The sequence below is a fragment of the Halichoerus grypus genome, chromosome 6 (genome assembly GCF_964656455.1).
Source record: "Halichoerus grypus chromosome 6, mHalGry1.hap1.1, whole genome shotgun sequence".
NCBI lineage: Eukaryota > Metazoa > Chordata > Mammalia > Carnivora > Phocidae > Halichoerus > Halichoerus grypus.
In genome coordinates this window covers 116,844,292-116,859,434 of record NC_135717.1, presented here as the reverse complement: position 1 = coordinate 116,859,434, position 15,143 = coordinate 116,844,292, and the positions used below count along the sequence as shown (strand labels likewise).

Below are 15,143 nucleotides of genomic sequence, written 5' to 3'. Positions count from 1 at the left end.
ATTTTAAGACAAAGAGAAGCCATTGAAGGGTTTTAAGGCAGGGAAGCAACATGATCAAATTTGTGGTTTAAAAAGCTCACTGTAGGGGCGCCTGGGTGGCTCAGCTGTTAAGCGTCTGCCTTCGGCTCAGGTCATGATCCCAGGGTCCTGGGATCGAGCCCCACATCGAGCCCCACATTGGGCTCCCTGCTCCACAGGAAGCCTGCTTCTCCCTCTCCCACTCCCCCCATTTGTGTTCCCTCTCTCGTTATGTCTCTGTCAAATAAATAAATAAAATCTTTTAAATAAATAAATAAATAAATAAAAATAAAAAGCTCACTGTAGGTTCTACATGGAAATCAGTGAGAGAGAAGAAAGCAGGGACACTGGAAGGAGCTAACAAAGCCGGAGACGAGCAGGTCAGGCAATGATTAGCAATGATCAACAGTGGAGAGAAGCAGATTAAGGATCCTTCTCAAGGTGGTACCAAAAAAACTACGGATAGACTAGATATGGGGAGTTGGACTGAAGGAAAGAGAGGAATCAAGGATATGCCGGTTTTCAATTTATTGCTTCTCAGCTCCAAATCTACCCTCCATTGCCTGTTCTGTGAAAATTAAGATGGACCCTTTAAATAATTTTCCTTTGCCTGATACCTCAATGTTAAGCTTGGTCTGTAGGGGGTACCAGAAAGACACTGCAAGAGGAATGGTCTTTTCTTTTTTTTTTTTTTTTTTTTTTTTTTAAAGATTTTATTTATTTATTTGAGAGAGAGAGAGCACATGAGAGGGGGGAGGGTCAGAGGGAGAAGCAGACTCCCTGCCGAGCAGGGAGCCCGATGCGGGACTCGATCCCGGGACTCCAGGATCATGACCTGAGCCGAAGGCAGTCGCTTAACCATCTGAGCCACCCAGGCGCCCAGGAATGGTCTTTTCTTTCTGGTTCCAGTGTGCTCCTCTTGGCAGCATAACTAGAAGAACATCAAGAAGTTCGGTATTAGGGGCGCCTGGGTGGCTCAGTCGGTTAAGCGGCTGCCTTCGGCTCAGGTCATGATCCCAGGGTCCTGGGATCGAGTCCCGCATCGGGCTCCCTGCTCTGCGGGGAGCCTGCTTCTCCCTCTCCCTCTGCCTGCTTCTCTGCCTACTTGTGTTCTCTATCTCTCTGTCAAATAAATAAATAAAATCTTTAAAAAAAAAAAAAAAAAAAGAAGTTCGGTATTGCCGATGTCCTACGGAGTCCTAGCCAACTTAAGATCTTTTCTAATTTGAGAATTTGAGAAGGCAAGTGGTCTAATAAGCTCATGAAACTTTCATGTTTTCATAATTATTTTTCCTACATATACAAGGACTTGGGCACTTCATACTGTCCATTCATCTTTATTCAAACGCTGTACCATACTGCTTTGAGCATAGTAATTTTAGACTCTGTTTTAACACATGGTAAAGCAAGAACCACCTCATGATTCTGTTTCTAAATTTTCTTGGCTATTCCAAAACATTTATTCTACCACATGCACATTGAGATTTTATCTAACTCCCCACCACCCAAAGAACTCTCCATTGGAGCTGTAATTGATTTCCATATAGACTTCCCATCTGGGAATATGTTATATTTTTCCATTTTTTCAGATCTTGCTTTTACATCCTTAAGACTTTACAATTTTCTTCACATGGATCCTGTGCCTTTCTTTTGATACTTATCCTTAAGTATTTTATATTTTTCAACACTATTATAAAGTCTTTTTCTCCTCACCAAGGCAGTTCACTCCCATACTTCCCTCTGCCAACATCCCAAAGATACCAAAGAATGCTATTACTTCCCACCCATTCCCATACTACCCTGATCCACAACGTCTGAGTTCTGCTAAAATCTTTTAGACTATTTTATTCAGACAACCAGGTTTTCTGCTGCAATGTCTCTTCTATTTCAAAGATTCTTACTTAGCATTTATATTACACGTTCCCTGTCACTTGCTATATATGCAATTACATATATATTTTATATATATATATCTCATATATATATATATATATAAAACACATATATACATACGTTTCAAAGTCCATTTCCACCGTTTCCTTTCTTCCTCCTATCTTGGGGTCTCTGTTTTGCAATATCTGTTTGATTAGAGTATACTGCTTAGATTGGAGTCTGTGGGTGATACAATCTTTGAATCTTCACACACTCACACAGAGCTTTCTTTTCCCTAAAGGGTGAATAATATCTAGACTGCATACAGGATTCTTTGGAGCAGAGACCTCTTCTCTCATCGGTAGATGTTTCTTACACCATCATCAAAGTTGCAGTACTGCAAATGACAACAGCCTATTTTGTTGTTGCTGTTTTAACTTTATCCTTCTATCTAGGAGCTTGTAGGATTTTTTTTTTCTTTATCACTGAATTCAGGAATTTTATCAGAATATGCCTACATTTATGCCATTTCTCATCAGTCTCGCCTGGAACATGGTGAACCCATTCAAATCTGCAGTGTTTTTCCATTTGCAACCTTTTTTCAGCTCAGGGCATTTTTCTTCTCTTACTTATTTCTCCTTCTAAAATTTCATTTTTTAAAAAAAGATTTATTTATTTGAGAGACAGAGAGAGAGAGAGAGAGCACATGCATGTGGGGGGAGGAGCAGAGGAAAAAGGAGAAAGAGAGAGAAAAGCAGACTCCCCGCTGAGTGTGGAACCTAATGTGGGGCTCGATCTCACGACCCTAAGATCATGACCTGAGCCAAAGCCAAGAGTTGGACGCCCAACTAACTGAGCCACCCGGGTACCCCATCCTTCTAAAATTTTATCATATGCATTTTAGGTTTCCTGAATCTAATTTCCAAGTCCTTAATCTTCGTGAGTTCCCACTCTAACTCTTGGTGTTCTTGTTCTAAGCTTTGAAATTGTTATTTTACTTAAACTGAGTTTAAAAAAGAGGGCAGTAGAGATGTGCACAAACTGCTATCTTCCCAGAATCATTTCAAATGGGATTTTTAAATGCTACCTTATCACTCAAGCAGAAAACAGAATGCTTTGGGGGGTCTGGTTGGCTCAGTCAGTTAAGCGTCTGCCTTCAGCTCAGGTCATGATCCCAGGGTCCTGGGATCGAGCCCCATGTCAAACTCCCTGCTCAGTGGGGAGCCTGCTTCTCCCTCTGCTTGTTGCTCCCCCTGCTTATGCACTCTCTTTCTCTCTCTCTGTCAAATAAACAAATAAAATCTTAAAAAAAAAGAAAACAAAATGCTTCTATGTGCTTAAAAGACAATTACTTAAATTAATATTTTTAATATCCAAACAGCTATTTGTTGAGAAGTTACTAGATTGAAAGCTCATTGAAAGCAGGGAATCTGCCTTCTACACATCTCTCACCCTCTCAACAGATCGTGTAAATAAATGTGTTCAATACACCTTTACTGATATATTGATATATTGAGCTTACGAGTTCCAAAAGGTAGAAGACCTTGCCATTACACTCACAAAATGTGAAGTCCAACTAAGGAGGCAAAAATAATGGAAACAAATAATAGTGGTCAGTTAAGTGTTAAACTCTGTTACTGAATACAATGGTCTAAAAATAGAAGAGATTAATATGAATGAAAGCAGTCAGTTGGTTTCATGATCAAGGGAACATCAGCTGGGCCCTGGAATATGGGGAAATTTTAATAGGAGAAAAGGCAGTCCTGACAAAATAGTCATTGTAAAGACAGAAAGATAGGAATGGGCCTGTCAGGAAAAAGAGTGAGGAAACCAGTCTTACTATAATAGAAGAGTCTGTCAGAGACTAGTAAGAAAATAAGAATAGACAGGGAGGATGATGACAGAGTCTAGATTCATTCACTGATTGAATAGGTATTGAAAATACACATGCTGAAGGATGCTGCATGCTGTCCTCAAGCAGCTTACAAAAGGAGGTAAGAATAGGTATGTAAATGTTAACTTCCTAAGTTTGAGATCATTTGAAAAATAGATAAAACACAGGGGTAACATTAGAGATCAGAGCTTAGATAACCAACAAATGAGGAAGTTGGTGTTTTTAACAGGAAGTTCATCTTCCAGTACTTCCCTTGGTCCTTGAAGAAAAACAAGCAAAGAACTATGGGAGGAAAATTCAGACTGATGCTTTTTCTACACGTTCAATTTAAGAATGAAAGTTTCTCCAAGCCAGAAAGGAAATCCAATAATGTAAGAATGGCAACTCTTTAAAATTTTAAGAAAGAAAAAAAATCTTTTTGTAACTACATACGACGACAAAAATTAATACTTATTATGGTGATCATTATACAATATATACAAACATCAAAGCCTTATGTCGTACACCTGAAACTAATATAATGCTGTATGTCAATTATACCTCACTAAAGAAAAATTGAAGATAGCCTGTTTGCCTCAGTCACAGATTTACTAAACAAGAAACTATCAGAAGCTTCTACCTAATAATTCCTGCTGGGTTCATTTTTAAAAAGGAGATTCAGGGACAAGACTGATCAACACCGTAACGCATGCATGCCTGACCTGAGTTAAAACCCACAAGTTCCAGACTGATGAATAAAACCTGTACCCCTGAAACAAATAACATTATATGTTAAATAAAAATAAATAAATAAATAAATAAATAAATATTTGGTAGACTTAAAACAAAACAAAAAAAACCCTACAAGTTCCAGGCTATGAGTAACTTGAAACAACATAATCCAAAGTTCTTAGAAAGAAACAAACAAACCCTACAGGTGCTTTAATTTATCATGAAAGCAACAGTCCTCTAAAAATAAAGATATTAGAGCATTATTCCTTCAAAAACAAGAAATAACTCCAAGAAAAAATCAACTAAAGTATATGTCATTTACAAAAATACCTACATTAACTTATACATTAACTTTAAACTTAAACATTAAATATCCTAAGAAAACAAAGCACTAAAAACTCTTTCTGAACCAGAATGTAACCACAATCCTCTCTACAGTCCAGAAGCTCAAGTCCAGTGCAACCAAGGATCTTCCAAAGACACCAGACCTGTGGATTTTCATTTAGGACTGTCCTGTGAAGCATCCAAAATATTTTCCTCTTGGGTTTCCCCTTTTCAGCTTCTGATCATCCTCACCTCAATTCAAGGAAGAAAAATTAATTTCACATCTATTCTCTGAGAATAGGACAGAACATTCCCATCCTTTTCCCTCCAGGGAGCCCCACCTCAAAAACTCCAAAGACAGAAGGTGTAGTCTAAGAAAAGTGGGGACCAGTAGTTAGGATGGAGAAGAATTTTGCAGAAACAACTTGAAACATGATTCAGGGTGACAGAGGCAGATGGCAGTGTGGAAACCCGTGGGGTTTGGAGCCAAGCAGACTTGGGTTCCCACCCCAGCACGCTGTAGCCTCAGACTGCACGTTCTTTAACAAGTCTCTACAAAATGGAAATCCCACACTTATCTTCAGCAGCTGTAAGATGAGAAACACATTTCAAAGACCTGCCTGAGGTCCCACAGTAAGCAGCAAACACAGTAGGGAGTGTGTTTCTCCCTCTCCCTCTGCCTCTCCTTTCCCCCAGCTGGTGCTCGGTGCTCTCTCTCAAACAAATAAATGGAATCTTAAAAAAAAAAAAAAATTCTAAATGACTGTTAAGTCCACTGTTCTGATCCCTTTGCCATTCATTTCAGAATGTAATTGTCACTGGCAGAGAGAAAGGGAAAGATCAGGGTATAGGGCCAGATCTGGCACACACTGCATTCCTCTCCATTTCAGGTGCTTTCTGCTGGCCCAGTTCTCTCATCATGATAATAGGAGCTATTTATTCAGCACCTACTTACTGGCCAGTTAGGGCATATGAAGAGCTAAGCACAGGGCCTGCTACATAATAAGCACTCAATAATTGATAGCTCCTTATACAGAGATCTTAACTTCCTAAAGGCTGGCTTCTTACAGGAAATTGAGTGGAACAGAAGTAAACCAGGCAGAAAAGGGGGAAGAATGTGCCAGAATGGGCATTTCTCAGAGAAAGGCAACGTGTACAAAGGCATGGAAGTGAAAAAGCACAGTAGTGCAAGTAGCTAGGCACGGCTAGAGAGGGGAGAAAATCATGGAAGACGCAGGAAATGAGGCTACAAAGGCAAGCAGGTCTTGCTACGCAAAGGATGCTTGCATTTTATCCTGTGGATGGGGTAAGCCAATGAATAATTTTAAACAGGGGAGAAGACACGATTAGATCTGTGTTTTAGAATGATCATTCCATCACAGAATAGAGAAGGATAGACTGGAGGGAGAAGGGTCTGGGAAGGGACTGGAGGCAGATGGATAAGTTAGGAGACTACTATAATAATCTCAGTGAGAGGTTGATAAGGGCCTGAACAAAGACCAGGGGCGCCTGGGTGGCTCAGTCAGTTAAGCGTCTGTCTTCAGCTCAGGTCATGATCCTGGGGTCCTGGGATTGAGCCCCGCATCCAGCTCCCTGCTCAGTAGGGAGTGTGTTTCTCCCTCTCCCTCTGCCTCTCCTTTCCCCCAGCTGGTGCTCGCTGCTCTCTCTCTCTGAAACAAATAAATGGAATCTTAAAAAAAAAAAAAAGAAAACAAGAGCCTGGACTAAGACCAAAACAGCATGGATGGAGGGGAGGAAGAAGAATCAACTGGACTTAGTGACTATCAGAAGTTAAGGATGACCCCCAAGTGTTTGACCTGAGTAAGTGGACATTCCGAAGTAGGGTTCTGTGCAGTGGGCTGAAATAAGGAGTACGGTGTTGGACTTATTAAGTTACCAGTGTCGGGGAACCAATGGGATGTCTGGGGTAGAGGGCTCAGAGTCAGGCCTAATGAAGACACAGACCAGGAAGCCATCTCACAGCCAAGATGGCTAATGCCCTGGGCATGGATGAGATTACTCAGCAACTTTATGTGAAGTGGGATGAAGGCTAATGACAGCTAGCAGGAACACTTGTATCAGAAGGAAGCCCGAAAAAGCTCAAGAGAGAGCATAAGAAGAAAAAGGCGCCAGAAGGAAATGACGCCATAAAAGCTAAGGAAGGAGAGGGTTTTATAAAGATAACTATTCCCCATATCCAATGCTGCAGAGAAAGATACTGTATCCAGTGGGTACTTTTCAGTCTGAAATTAGAAGTCACTGATGGCCTTGGAGAGGGTTGGTTTGGAGGCTTGATAAGCAGAAGCAATGGACCAAGGAGTGAGCAAAGGAAAGGAAATGTAAACTACACCTTCTAGGATCTGTGAGAGGGAGAGAACGCACGCACACAAGAGCAAGCGGACTCCAACACAAAACTGTGGGAAGCTGCTTTTTTTAAGTTGGGAGAACTTTCAGCATATATATATTTATAGGCTGAAGGGAAGGAACCGAGAGCCAAGTGTTAACTGAGAGGCTGAAGATGAGAGAGAGAGACAAAGACAAAAAGACTATGAATGAAGACTATGAATGAATAGATCAATCAATGAAGTAAGACGTCAAGATCACAGAAGAGAAGGAATGGGACTGAGGGATAAACCACAGAACAGGCAAGGGGATATTTCTTCCTCTGAGAAAAGGAGGAAAGGGAATAGGGTGGGACCTGGTTCAGATAAGGCTCAGAGTGCTGAGGAGGGAAGTGGAGGGAGTTCAGCTTTCCTTACAAGCAAGCTCATAAGAATGGTTCTTAGCTTTGCTTCATAGTCCTCTTTAAGAAAATGATGAAAGGAATAGATTCTGCTCCCTAAAAAGACACATCAGCACTCACACTCAAAATTCTGCACATGATTTCAGAGTTTCCAGGTCCACTGAAGCCAACTCATGAATCCAAAGAAACTGCCTTTCAGAAGTGATCTTGTTTATAGATGAGCATCCACAGGGAAAGCAAACAACCAATTCATTATAAACACAAAGATATGAAAAATTCTCACTTAAACCTCTAGAGAATGATCAATCACGAAAAGAGATGGGACTATCTGAGGTGTACAATAGCACTAACTTAGACTCTAGGGATAAGAGATATAGGAGACCATCCCTGCTTTTTAGAAAACTTAGAATTTAAAGACAATGAGTGACAAGAGCAATGGCTTTAGAAAAAAGCAGTATCTTTAAAAGACGAAAGATCAATCTAGAGCTCAAGGGAGACAAAAATCAGACCCTTGGGTCTAAAGATAGAGGACCAGACAAGGCTGGTGGTAAACACAACTCAAAAGAAAAGAGGACGCAAGAAAACTTTTGAAGGAGGAACTGAAAGGATTTGTTCACTAAAGACAAACGGAGGACTAAGAAAAGGAAGAGACAAAAACCATCTGAAGGTTCTAAGCACCCACATGTGCCTTTTCATAACTGGTAGATGCCTGAGTCTCAGAAACTACACTTAAATTTCAAAGCCATTTGCCAGAACCTACGGCCTCAGAAATGTACTCACACCAGATGTCTGTATGAAACAAACCAGCTACTCTGCTCTGCTCTAGTCAACTGCCTGCAGTGACCCAACATGTGTTCAACCAAGGGTAGAGGGTGCCGACAGGAGCGACTGATGGTGCAGTGAGGGCTTTCTTTTAAAAAATACGTGCACAAATTGATTCCATTCATCACTTCATATACAACCATATTCTGCTAAGTAACACGAGATATTAAAAACAGCCAAGTCACCGTGCATCCATTCACTATCAGAAACAATAAAGATTACATGCACCAAGCCAATTACTGCAGGCCACACACTACAGTCAGCTCGTTTTCAACCTTACAACTCCAATGACATTGTCATTCCTTTAATAACTGAAGAAGTTAAAATGAGGGAGGGTAGACAGTCTGTCCAAGGTCACAGAGCTAAGTGACAGGCCAGGCATGGGACCCAGGCCCACCAGATGCCAAAACCTGTGCTCAAATGGTTACACAACCCTGCCTCATACCAAAATCAAATCCCAAGACAGGGACTTCATGTTTCACTTTACATCAAATTGAAGTGAGCAAAAATTTATTGTACTCCTAAAACAATACAAGAAAGAAATAGTTGGGGAGCTACTTAAAGAAGTTTAAGTATGGGGCGCCTGGGTGGCTCAGTCGTTAAGCGTCTGCCTTCGGCTCAGGTCATGATCCCAGGGCCTGGGATCGAGCCCCGCATCGGGCTCCCTGCTCAGCGGGAAGCCTGCTTCTCCCTCTCCCACTCCCCCTGCTTGTGTTCCTGCTCTCGCTGTGTCTGTCAAATAAATAAAATCTTAAAAAAAAAAAAAGAAGTTTAAGTATGAATGACCTCTGTAGGAGCTTACACTGAGGTGAAATGAAAAACAATTTAAATAATTAGAAAATGTACTGGTTGGCAAAAATGACATGCACTGTAAATGCTGTAAGGTTTGAAGGGAGGGAGCTCATAGTGGTCAGGGTTAGGTTGATTGAAAAAAAGCTAGCACTTGAGCTAACTCTTGAAGAGCAGTGGGACGGCAAGCAGGAGGAGTGCTTCAAAGAACATTCTTGAGGGGGGGGGAGAACCGTAGTAATTATGATACAAATATAGTGTGAGGGCCCTTTTTAGCCAACCATCTGAACTTTCCACCCTGAGGTGCTAATCCTTACACAGGCTAGGAAAGAAAGTAGCCACCAGGGGCCAGGCTAAGAATGAAGAGGTAATGACTTTTTTTTTTAAGACTGTATTTATTTATTTGAGAGAAAGGGAGAGAGTAAGCGGGAGGGAGAGAGAGAGAAAACCTGAAGCAGACTCTGCACTGAGCACAAAGCCCGACGTGGGGCTCAATCCCACAACCGCGAGATCATGACCTGAGCAGAAACCAAGAGTCGGAAGCCTCACCGACTGAGCCACCCAGGCGCCCCTTAATGATTTCTTTCATTCAAAAATCCAGTTCAATGCTATGGGGCTGTCAAATGATAATTTTTCAAAATACACATCAGAACAAGAGTGCCCAAACAAGTGCTATCCTTTACAGTAAGCTGAATCATTCTACCAACAAATTTGTCACTTGTCTTCTGAACTACCCTCAAAACCAGTTTACATCACTCTACTTTTTTGACAGTCACAATGCAAATCAGTTTATAATCACTCTAATTTTTTTCAATCACAACTAGTCTGGACTCCAAAAGAACATCACCAGATTTTCTCTACTTGACTCCAAGTAACCTATAAAACGAAATTCCACCCTCAAATAAAAGTTGCCACCCTGAAGATTTTCAAAGGAATGTGCCACAGGCTCTGACCACAATTCCTAAAGATGAGTTCCAACATAGGATGAGTATGACCCACCAAAAATATATACATGAAAGCTTTAGGAGAAGATCACTTAGATAATGCCCCATTTTGGTTATTTAAAAATCCACACCCCTGCTTTCCTTCCTACCCCTAGCATCAGGTATGACAACTACTTAGACGTACTTTTCTGATAAATGTATATCCTATGAATTCAAAACCATGTGTTGTATTTGGGGGAAAGTGGACCACTTTCCCACTGTAGATTAAACAGGAGGGACTCGCCAGTTTCCTGGCTCCTTAATTTTACTTGCCCACTTCAGAGACTGTGAAATATGATCTCTAGCCAGCACCTATCCCTTTCCCTCTTCAACTCCCCCACTGCTTCCCCACTCCTCAAGAAGATTTTCCCTTCAACTCCTGGCAAGGAGCCCTCTCTCATCCCTCCAGCTTCAAGGTGGGCCCTACCAGCCTTGCAGGGCTGCCAAGATGAGTGATGGAAGAGGAGGAAGGGAGGATGTGATTGTGGTTGTTGTGTTTGTGCTCAGAGAAGTGTTCAAACAAGAAAAGGGAGAATCCCTTCCTGTGTTATTTTGTCTTAAATACCTTCCCAGTTGTCATCTTTGGACACTGAAAGACTTGAGCTCTTCCAACAAGCCACAGAAGTATGGGATTTATGTCCTTCTTTCCTTCACGCTCAGGACCGAACTGCACAAGCTCAGTCTCAGCCTTCTCTACCAGCCACACGGCCCAATCTTATATTTAGAGTTCTCTGCTGTTTCTTTTCCACAACAACGACAAAGCAGATAGCTTCCTCTTTTCTTGGAAGGCAGCCTCTGGACAAAGCTCTACCATGGTCTCCTGTCCTGTCTGGTTGGTACTGTCTGTGTGTGATTTCCCTTCTAGACTCAGGGCTCCCTGAAGGCTGACACAGTGCCCTGCTCACCTCTCTATCCCCCGCACACAGTAGGCACAAAATAAGTGTCTGTTGAATCAAATAAGTGAATGATAGACTTGAAAGAGACTTCAGAAAGAGAATCAAGGGAACTATTTAGAATTGTGGCAAACAACTGTTACACAGCATTTCCTTAGAGTAAAAATTAGAATAACTTGTGCCATAACAAGAAAGATGTTTAAATCATTTGATGGTAACAGATGCCATAATTACATGGCAGCTTAGGATAATGGCACTTAGTAGATGAGCGACTTTAGATAAAACACTTATTAGCCTCTTCACCTTTCTAAGTCTTCCCTTCTGTTAAAACAAACAAACAAAACAAAACATAACAAAACAAAGAAGGACAAGAAAAGGTGAGCGATGGTAATAATATCTATCTATCCTACCTAATCACAAAGTTGCATGGAAGCCCAGATGACATAATGTATAAGATCATTATACAAATACAATGTATTATATGACAGATTTAAACAAGTAAGTCTCATCATTAGTGTTACTTAATATGCATGCACTTGAGTAAAACTCGTGAATAAAGTGACAACAGAGTTTCCTGTCAAACATATAACAACACAATAATATATGTGGATTATGAAAAAAATATGCACCACGGGAATACTTGTAGAAACCGCCTACCTATTCAATTCATCTACAGAAGAGCTCCAGATTACGTGTAACTTCAACTTTAAGTGCTTCTCTGCACAGCTGCAGCCTCTTCTTTTTGGTGCAGAAGCAGGAGCTTTCAGGGCCAAGTCCACGGTGACCTGCCTGAAGCACCAGACACAGCCCTGGGCTCTGCAACGCGCTCTGCGGCAAACAGCTCACAGAGGCACAAACCTGCATTTCAGCACAGAGGTGGTGGAGCTACGACCAAAGCCTGCAGCCGAAAATGCAGACAAGCGCAAAGAAATTTCTTTAACAGCACACAGCTCAGACTATCACTATAATTAGGACCAACTACGGCCTGCATGAAAAAAAAAAAAATGAATAAAATCAAAGAATGAGTACACCAAAGCCAGCAACCCATGGTAAACACATAGTTAGAAGTACAATTTTTTGAAAGGAAAAAAAGTACTTCTGTCAAGAGAGCAGCAGCTGTAGAGAAAATGTACAATAAACAAACAAACAAGCAAAGATTCATTCAAAATATACTACAGACATCACAAGTAACACCACTCCGGAGATCTGGGGGTTAGTGGGTTGTTTTAACTTCACTTGAATTCCTAAAAATGTCTACCTAATTTCTCCAGTCAAGCATCCTCCGTACTTTTTTTTTTTTTTTTTTAAGATTTTATTTATTTATTTGACAGAGAGAGACACAGCGAGAGAGGGAACACAAGCAGGGGGGAGTAGGAGAGGGAGAAGCAGGCTTCCCGCTGAGCAGAGAGCCCGATGCGGGGCTCGATCCCAGGACCCTGGGACCATGACCTGAGCCCAAGGCAGACGCTTAACGACTGAGCCACCCAGGCGCCCCCTCCGTACTTTATTTTTAAGCAAGAGAAAAAAGACAGATGGCCCAGATGCTGACACTGCAGGCCCAAGATTTTTCAACTGTTATTTCTTCCAGTTGTCCGTTGCTAAAAGAGATGAAATACAGGACAACACAGCATAAATCTATAAGAAACTAATTCAAACTAAGTACATGTCACCCAAAGCAATCCTGCATGGGAAAGCAAAGCATACATTTGTCCTTAACGATGCTGAAGGCTTGACATCCACAGTTTGTAGGAGTTTCACACCTTTCTAAAGGAGAGAAAGGTGAGCTAATTAGTGTGAGTCCTAGAAAGAGTTCCTCAGAATCATTTCTAGAAACACTCAGAGAAGTAAACAATAATCAGTTGGAAGCCGATATACCAAGAATAAGGAGCTTCCAGGATTTCCCTCTGTGCAAAAGCAATCAACTCCTATTTTTAATCTCATTCTGACACAAACATCCAGCCAAACCTCTCTCTTGCTGGCTAATCAAATATAGCTGATTTGTTACTATAAACTGTTTTAAAAGTCAGATGTGAATGGAAGTCATTACAGATTTAATGACAATGTTTTAGTATAGGAGAAGAATGAGGTTATCTTGAGAGGCAGGACCCATGGTAATACTCTAAATACGTCACAGAAACCAACTCACCCACCACCGCGGATTCTGGGGATGGGCCAAAAAATAACTTCCCAACTGATTAATTGAAAAATAATATGCTGGTAATTAAGTGCAAATGGAAACAGCACCTCCCTATACATTGGGAAAACCTAACAGGGTTATTAAAAATAATTATTTCCTTGTATGCCCAACAGGATTTATAACACTCAAATCTACTTCTGGTTTTTCATTGTAAAGGATTAACGGGGGGATGGGGAGAGAATGCCTCCATAAGTAAACAAAAAGTCTGAACTCTCCTGGGAACTTGTCACATTCTTCTCTTCCAATCAACAATATTTAATCCACTTTAAAAATGCTGGCAAAGAGGGCCTTTGGCAAGGAACTCGGTAAAAATATGCAACTCTGGGGACACCGCCACAATACTGACATCAAGCTTGTAGAAAATGCTGCTTTTGTCTCAGAGTCAGCCCCTGATAAAAACAGGAACTTTATGGAGAACTGATCACAACTGCACAAGAAGCCTGATCACATGCTCACAACAGAGCAACGTTTCTCTCATTGTTGTCCAAGGGACTTCTCTAATAACAGAGGCTTGATTTATTCCATTTTTTTAATTCTCAAATCCAACCCTCCTTGTACCAATCCATTGTCAAAGAGGATGCCGGCCAGGATTTGCATGTGACCGGTAGCCACCCTCCTCTCTTGAAAGACTCCAAAAGGTGATCAGATGCGGAAAATTCACCCCGAACACAGACACCAGGAAAAAACCCTTATGACAAAGGTGATCTGAAAGCAGCACAGTGTGTGTCTCTCTGGGTTAATGCCACTGCTTCTAATCTCCCTAGGACCCTCAATGGCCCACCCTGCTTCTCCCTCACTCCTGTCACTGGGGAGGCATCTTGTATTGTTAAAGGAGGAGGAAGAAGAAATGCTGCGGATTTCCCATGTATCTTTCTCTTTTTCTGAAGGGGGGGAGGGGAGCTGAAACAGGCGCGGGGCCCTCCCCTCGAAAAGGGTAGAGGAGGACAGGGGAAAGCTGTCAGCCACCCTGCTCGCAGCCTCACCCCCACCCCCACCGTGCCAGACGCCCGGGCAGGAGCGCGAGGGCGCAGCTTTGTCTCGGGTTTCGAGGGGCAGGGAGTGCAGAAACTGCCCGGGCCCGGGGAGGACTTCTCCCCCAAGCAAGCCCCTGCTTAACCCCTTCCCAGGGAACACAACGAACGCCACGGGAAACCCACTTCACGGGGTGCGAGAGCAGGGAAGACGACCTTCAGAGCACGGGCCAGATTTCCGGCACCCTCCTCCCGTCTCGCCCGCACGGCCAGCAGGGCGCGCGGCGGGGACCTGCTCTCCCTGTCGCCGCGATCCGCAGCGGCGCCCGGCGCTCGCTCCCCCGCCCGCCTCCTACCCTCCGAGAGCTCCAGCTCCAGCTCCGCCAGCTGCGCCCGCACTTCGGGCGGCAGCGCCGCCACCGCGGCCGGCGCGGGCTCCAGGCCTCGCTCCGCCATCCGGGCTCCGCCAGCCACACTCCGGAAGACAAGAGAGGGGGCCGAAGGAGGGACGGACTGACGCGGGCCCACACCCCGGCTACAGGATCCGGCTCCGGCCGCCGAGCGCCGCCGCTGCCGCCGCCGCCGCCGCCATGAGCGAAAGTCACGTGAGCACGGCGGCCCCGCCCCCGGGCCGCGGACGCACCGCCTCCGCGGCCAAGTCAGCCTGAGGACTCGCGAGCTTACGGCGCCCTCTACTGGGCATCTCCGGAGACGACGAGCCCAACCCCGCCGCCCCGAGCTCTCCTAAGCGAAATGAGCTCGAGGTGTTGACGGCTTGGACACACGTAGCGTGTACCTCTTACGAGCTCCCGGGAGCGAGGAGTTTTCAGGGGAGCCAAGCCTCACTTTTTCCAGTTCTCTTAGTGTGTTTGCCTTTGTCTTCTCCCCTCCTCCATTTTCCCAGAATTGACATCTATCCATTTATG

General features: G+C 43.2%; 1 protein-coding gene across 2 annotated transcripts in view; it reads right to left on the bottom strand.

Moving 5' to 3' along the window:
* The window catches only part of DIP2B (disco interacting protein 2 homolog B), a 222,341-nt gene extending 207,528 nt beyond the window's left edge, over window positions 1–14,813 (bottom strand). For both annotated transcript variants that reach the window (XM_036098925.2, XM_036098926.2), the window contains exon 1: window positions 14,574–14,813. In XM_036098925.2, the coding sequence (XP_035954818.1) occupies window positions 14,574–14,673 (100 nt within the window). In that variant the 5' untranslated portion in view covers window positions 14,674–14,813. The remainder of the gene's footprint in view (window positions 1–14,573) is intronic.
* Between the last annotated feature and the right edge of the window lie 330 nt (window positions 14,814–15,143).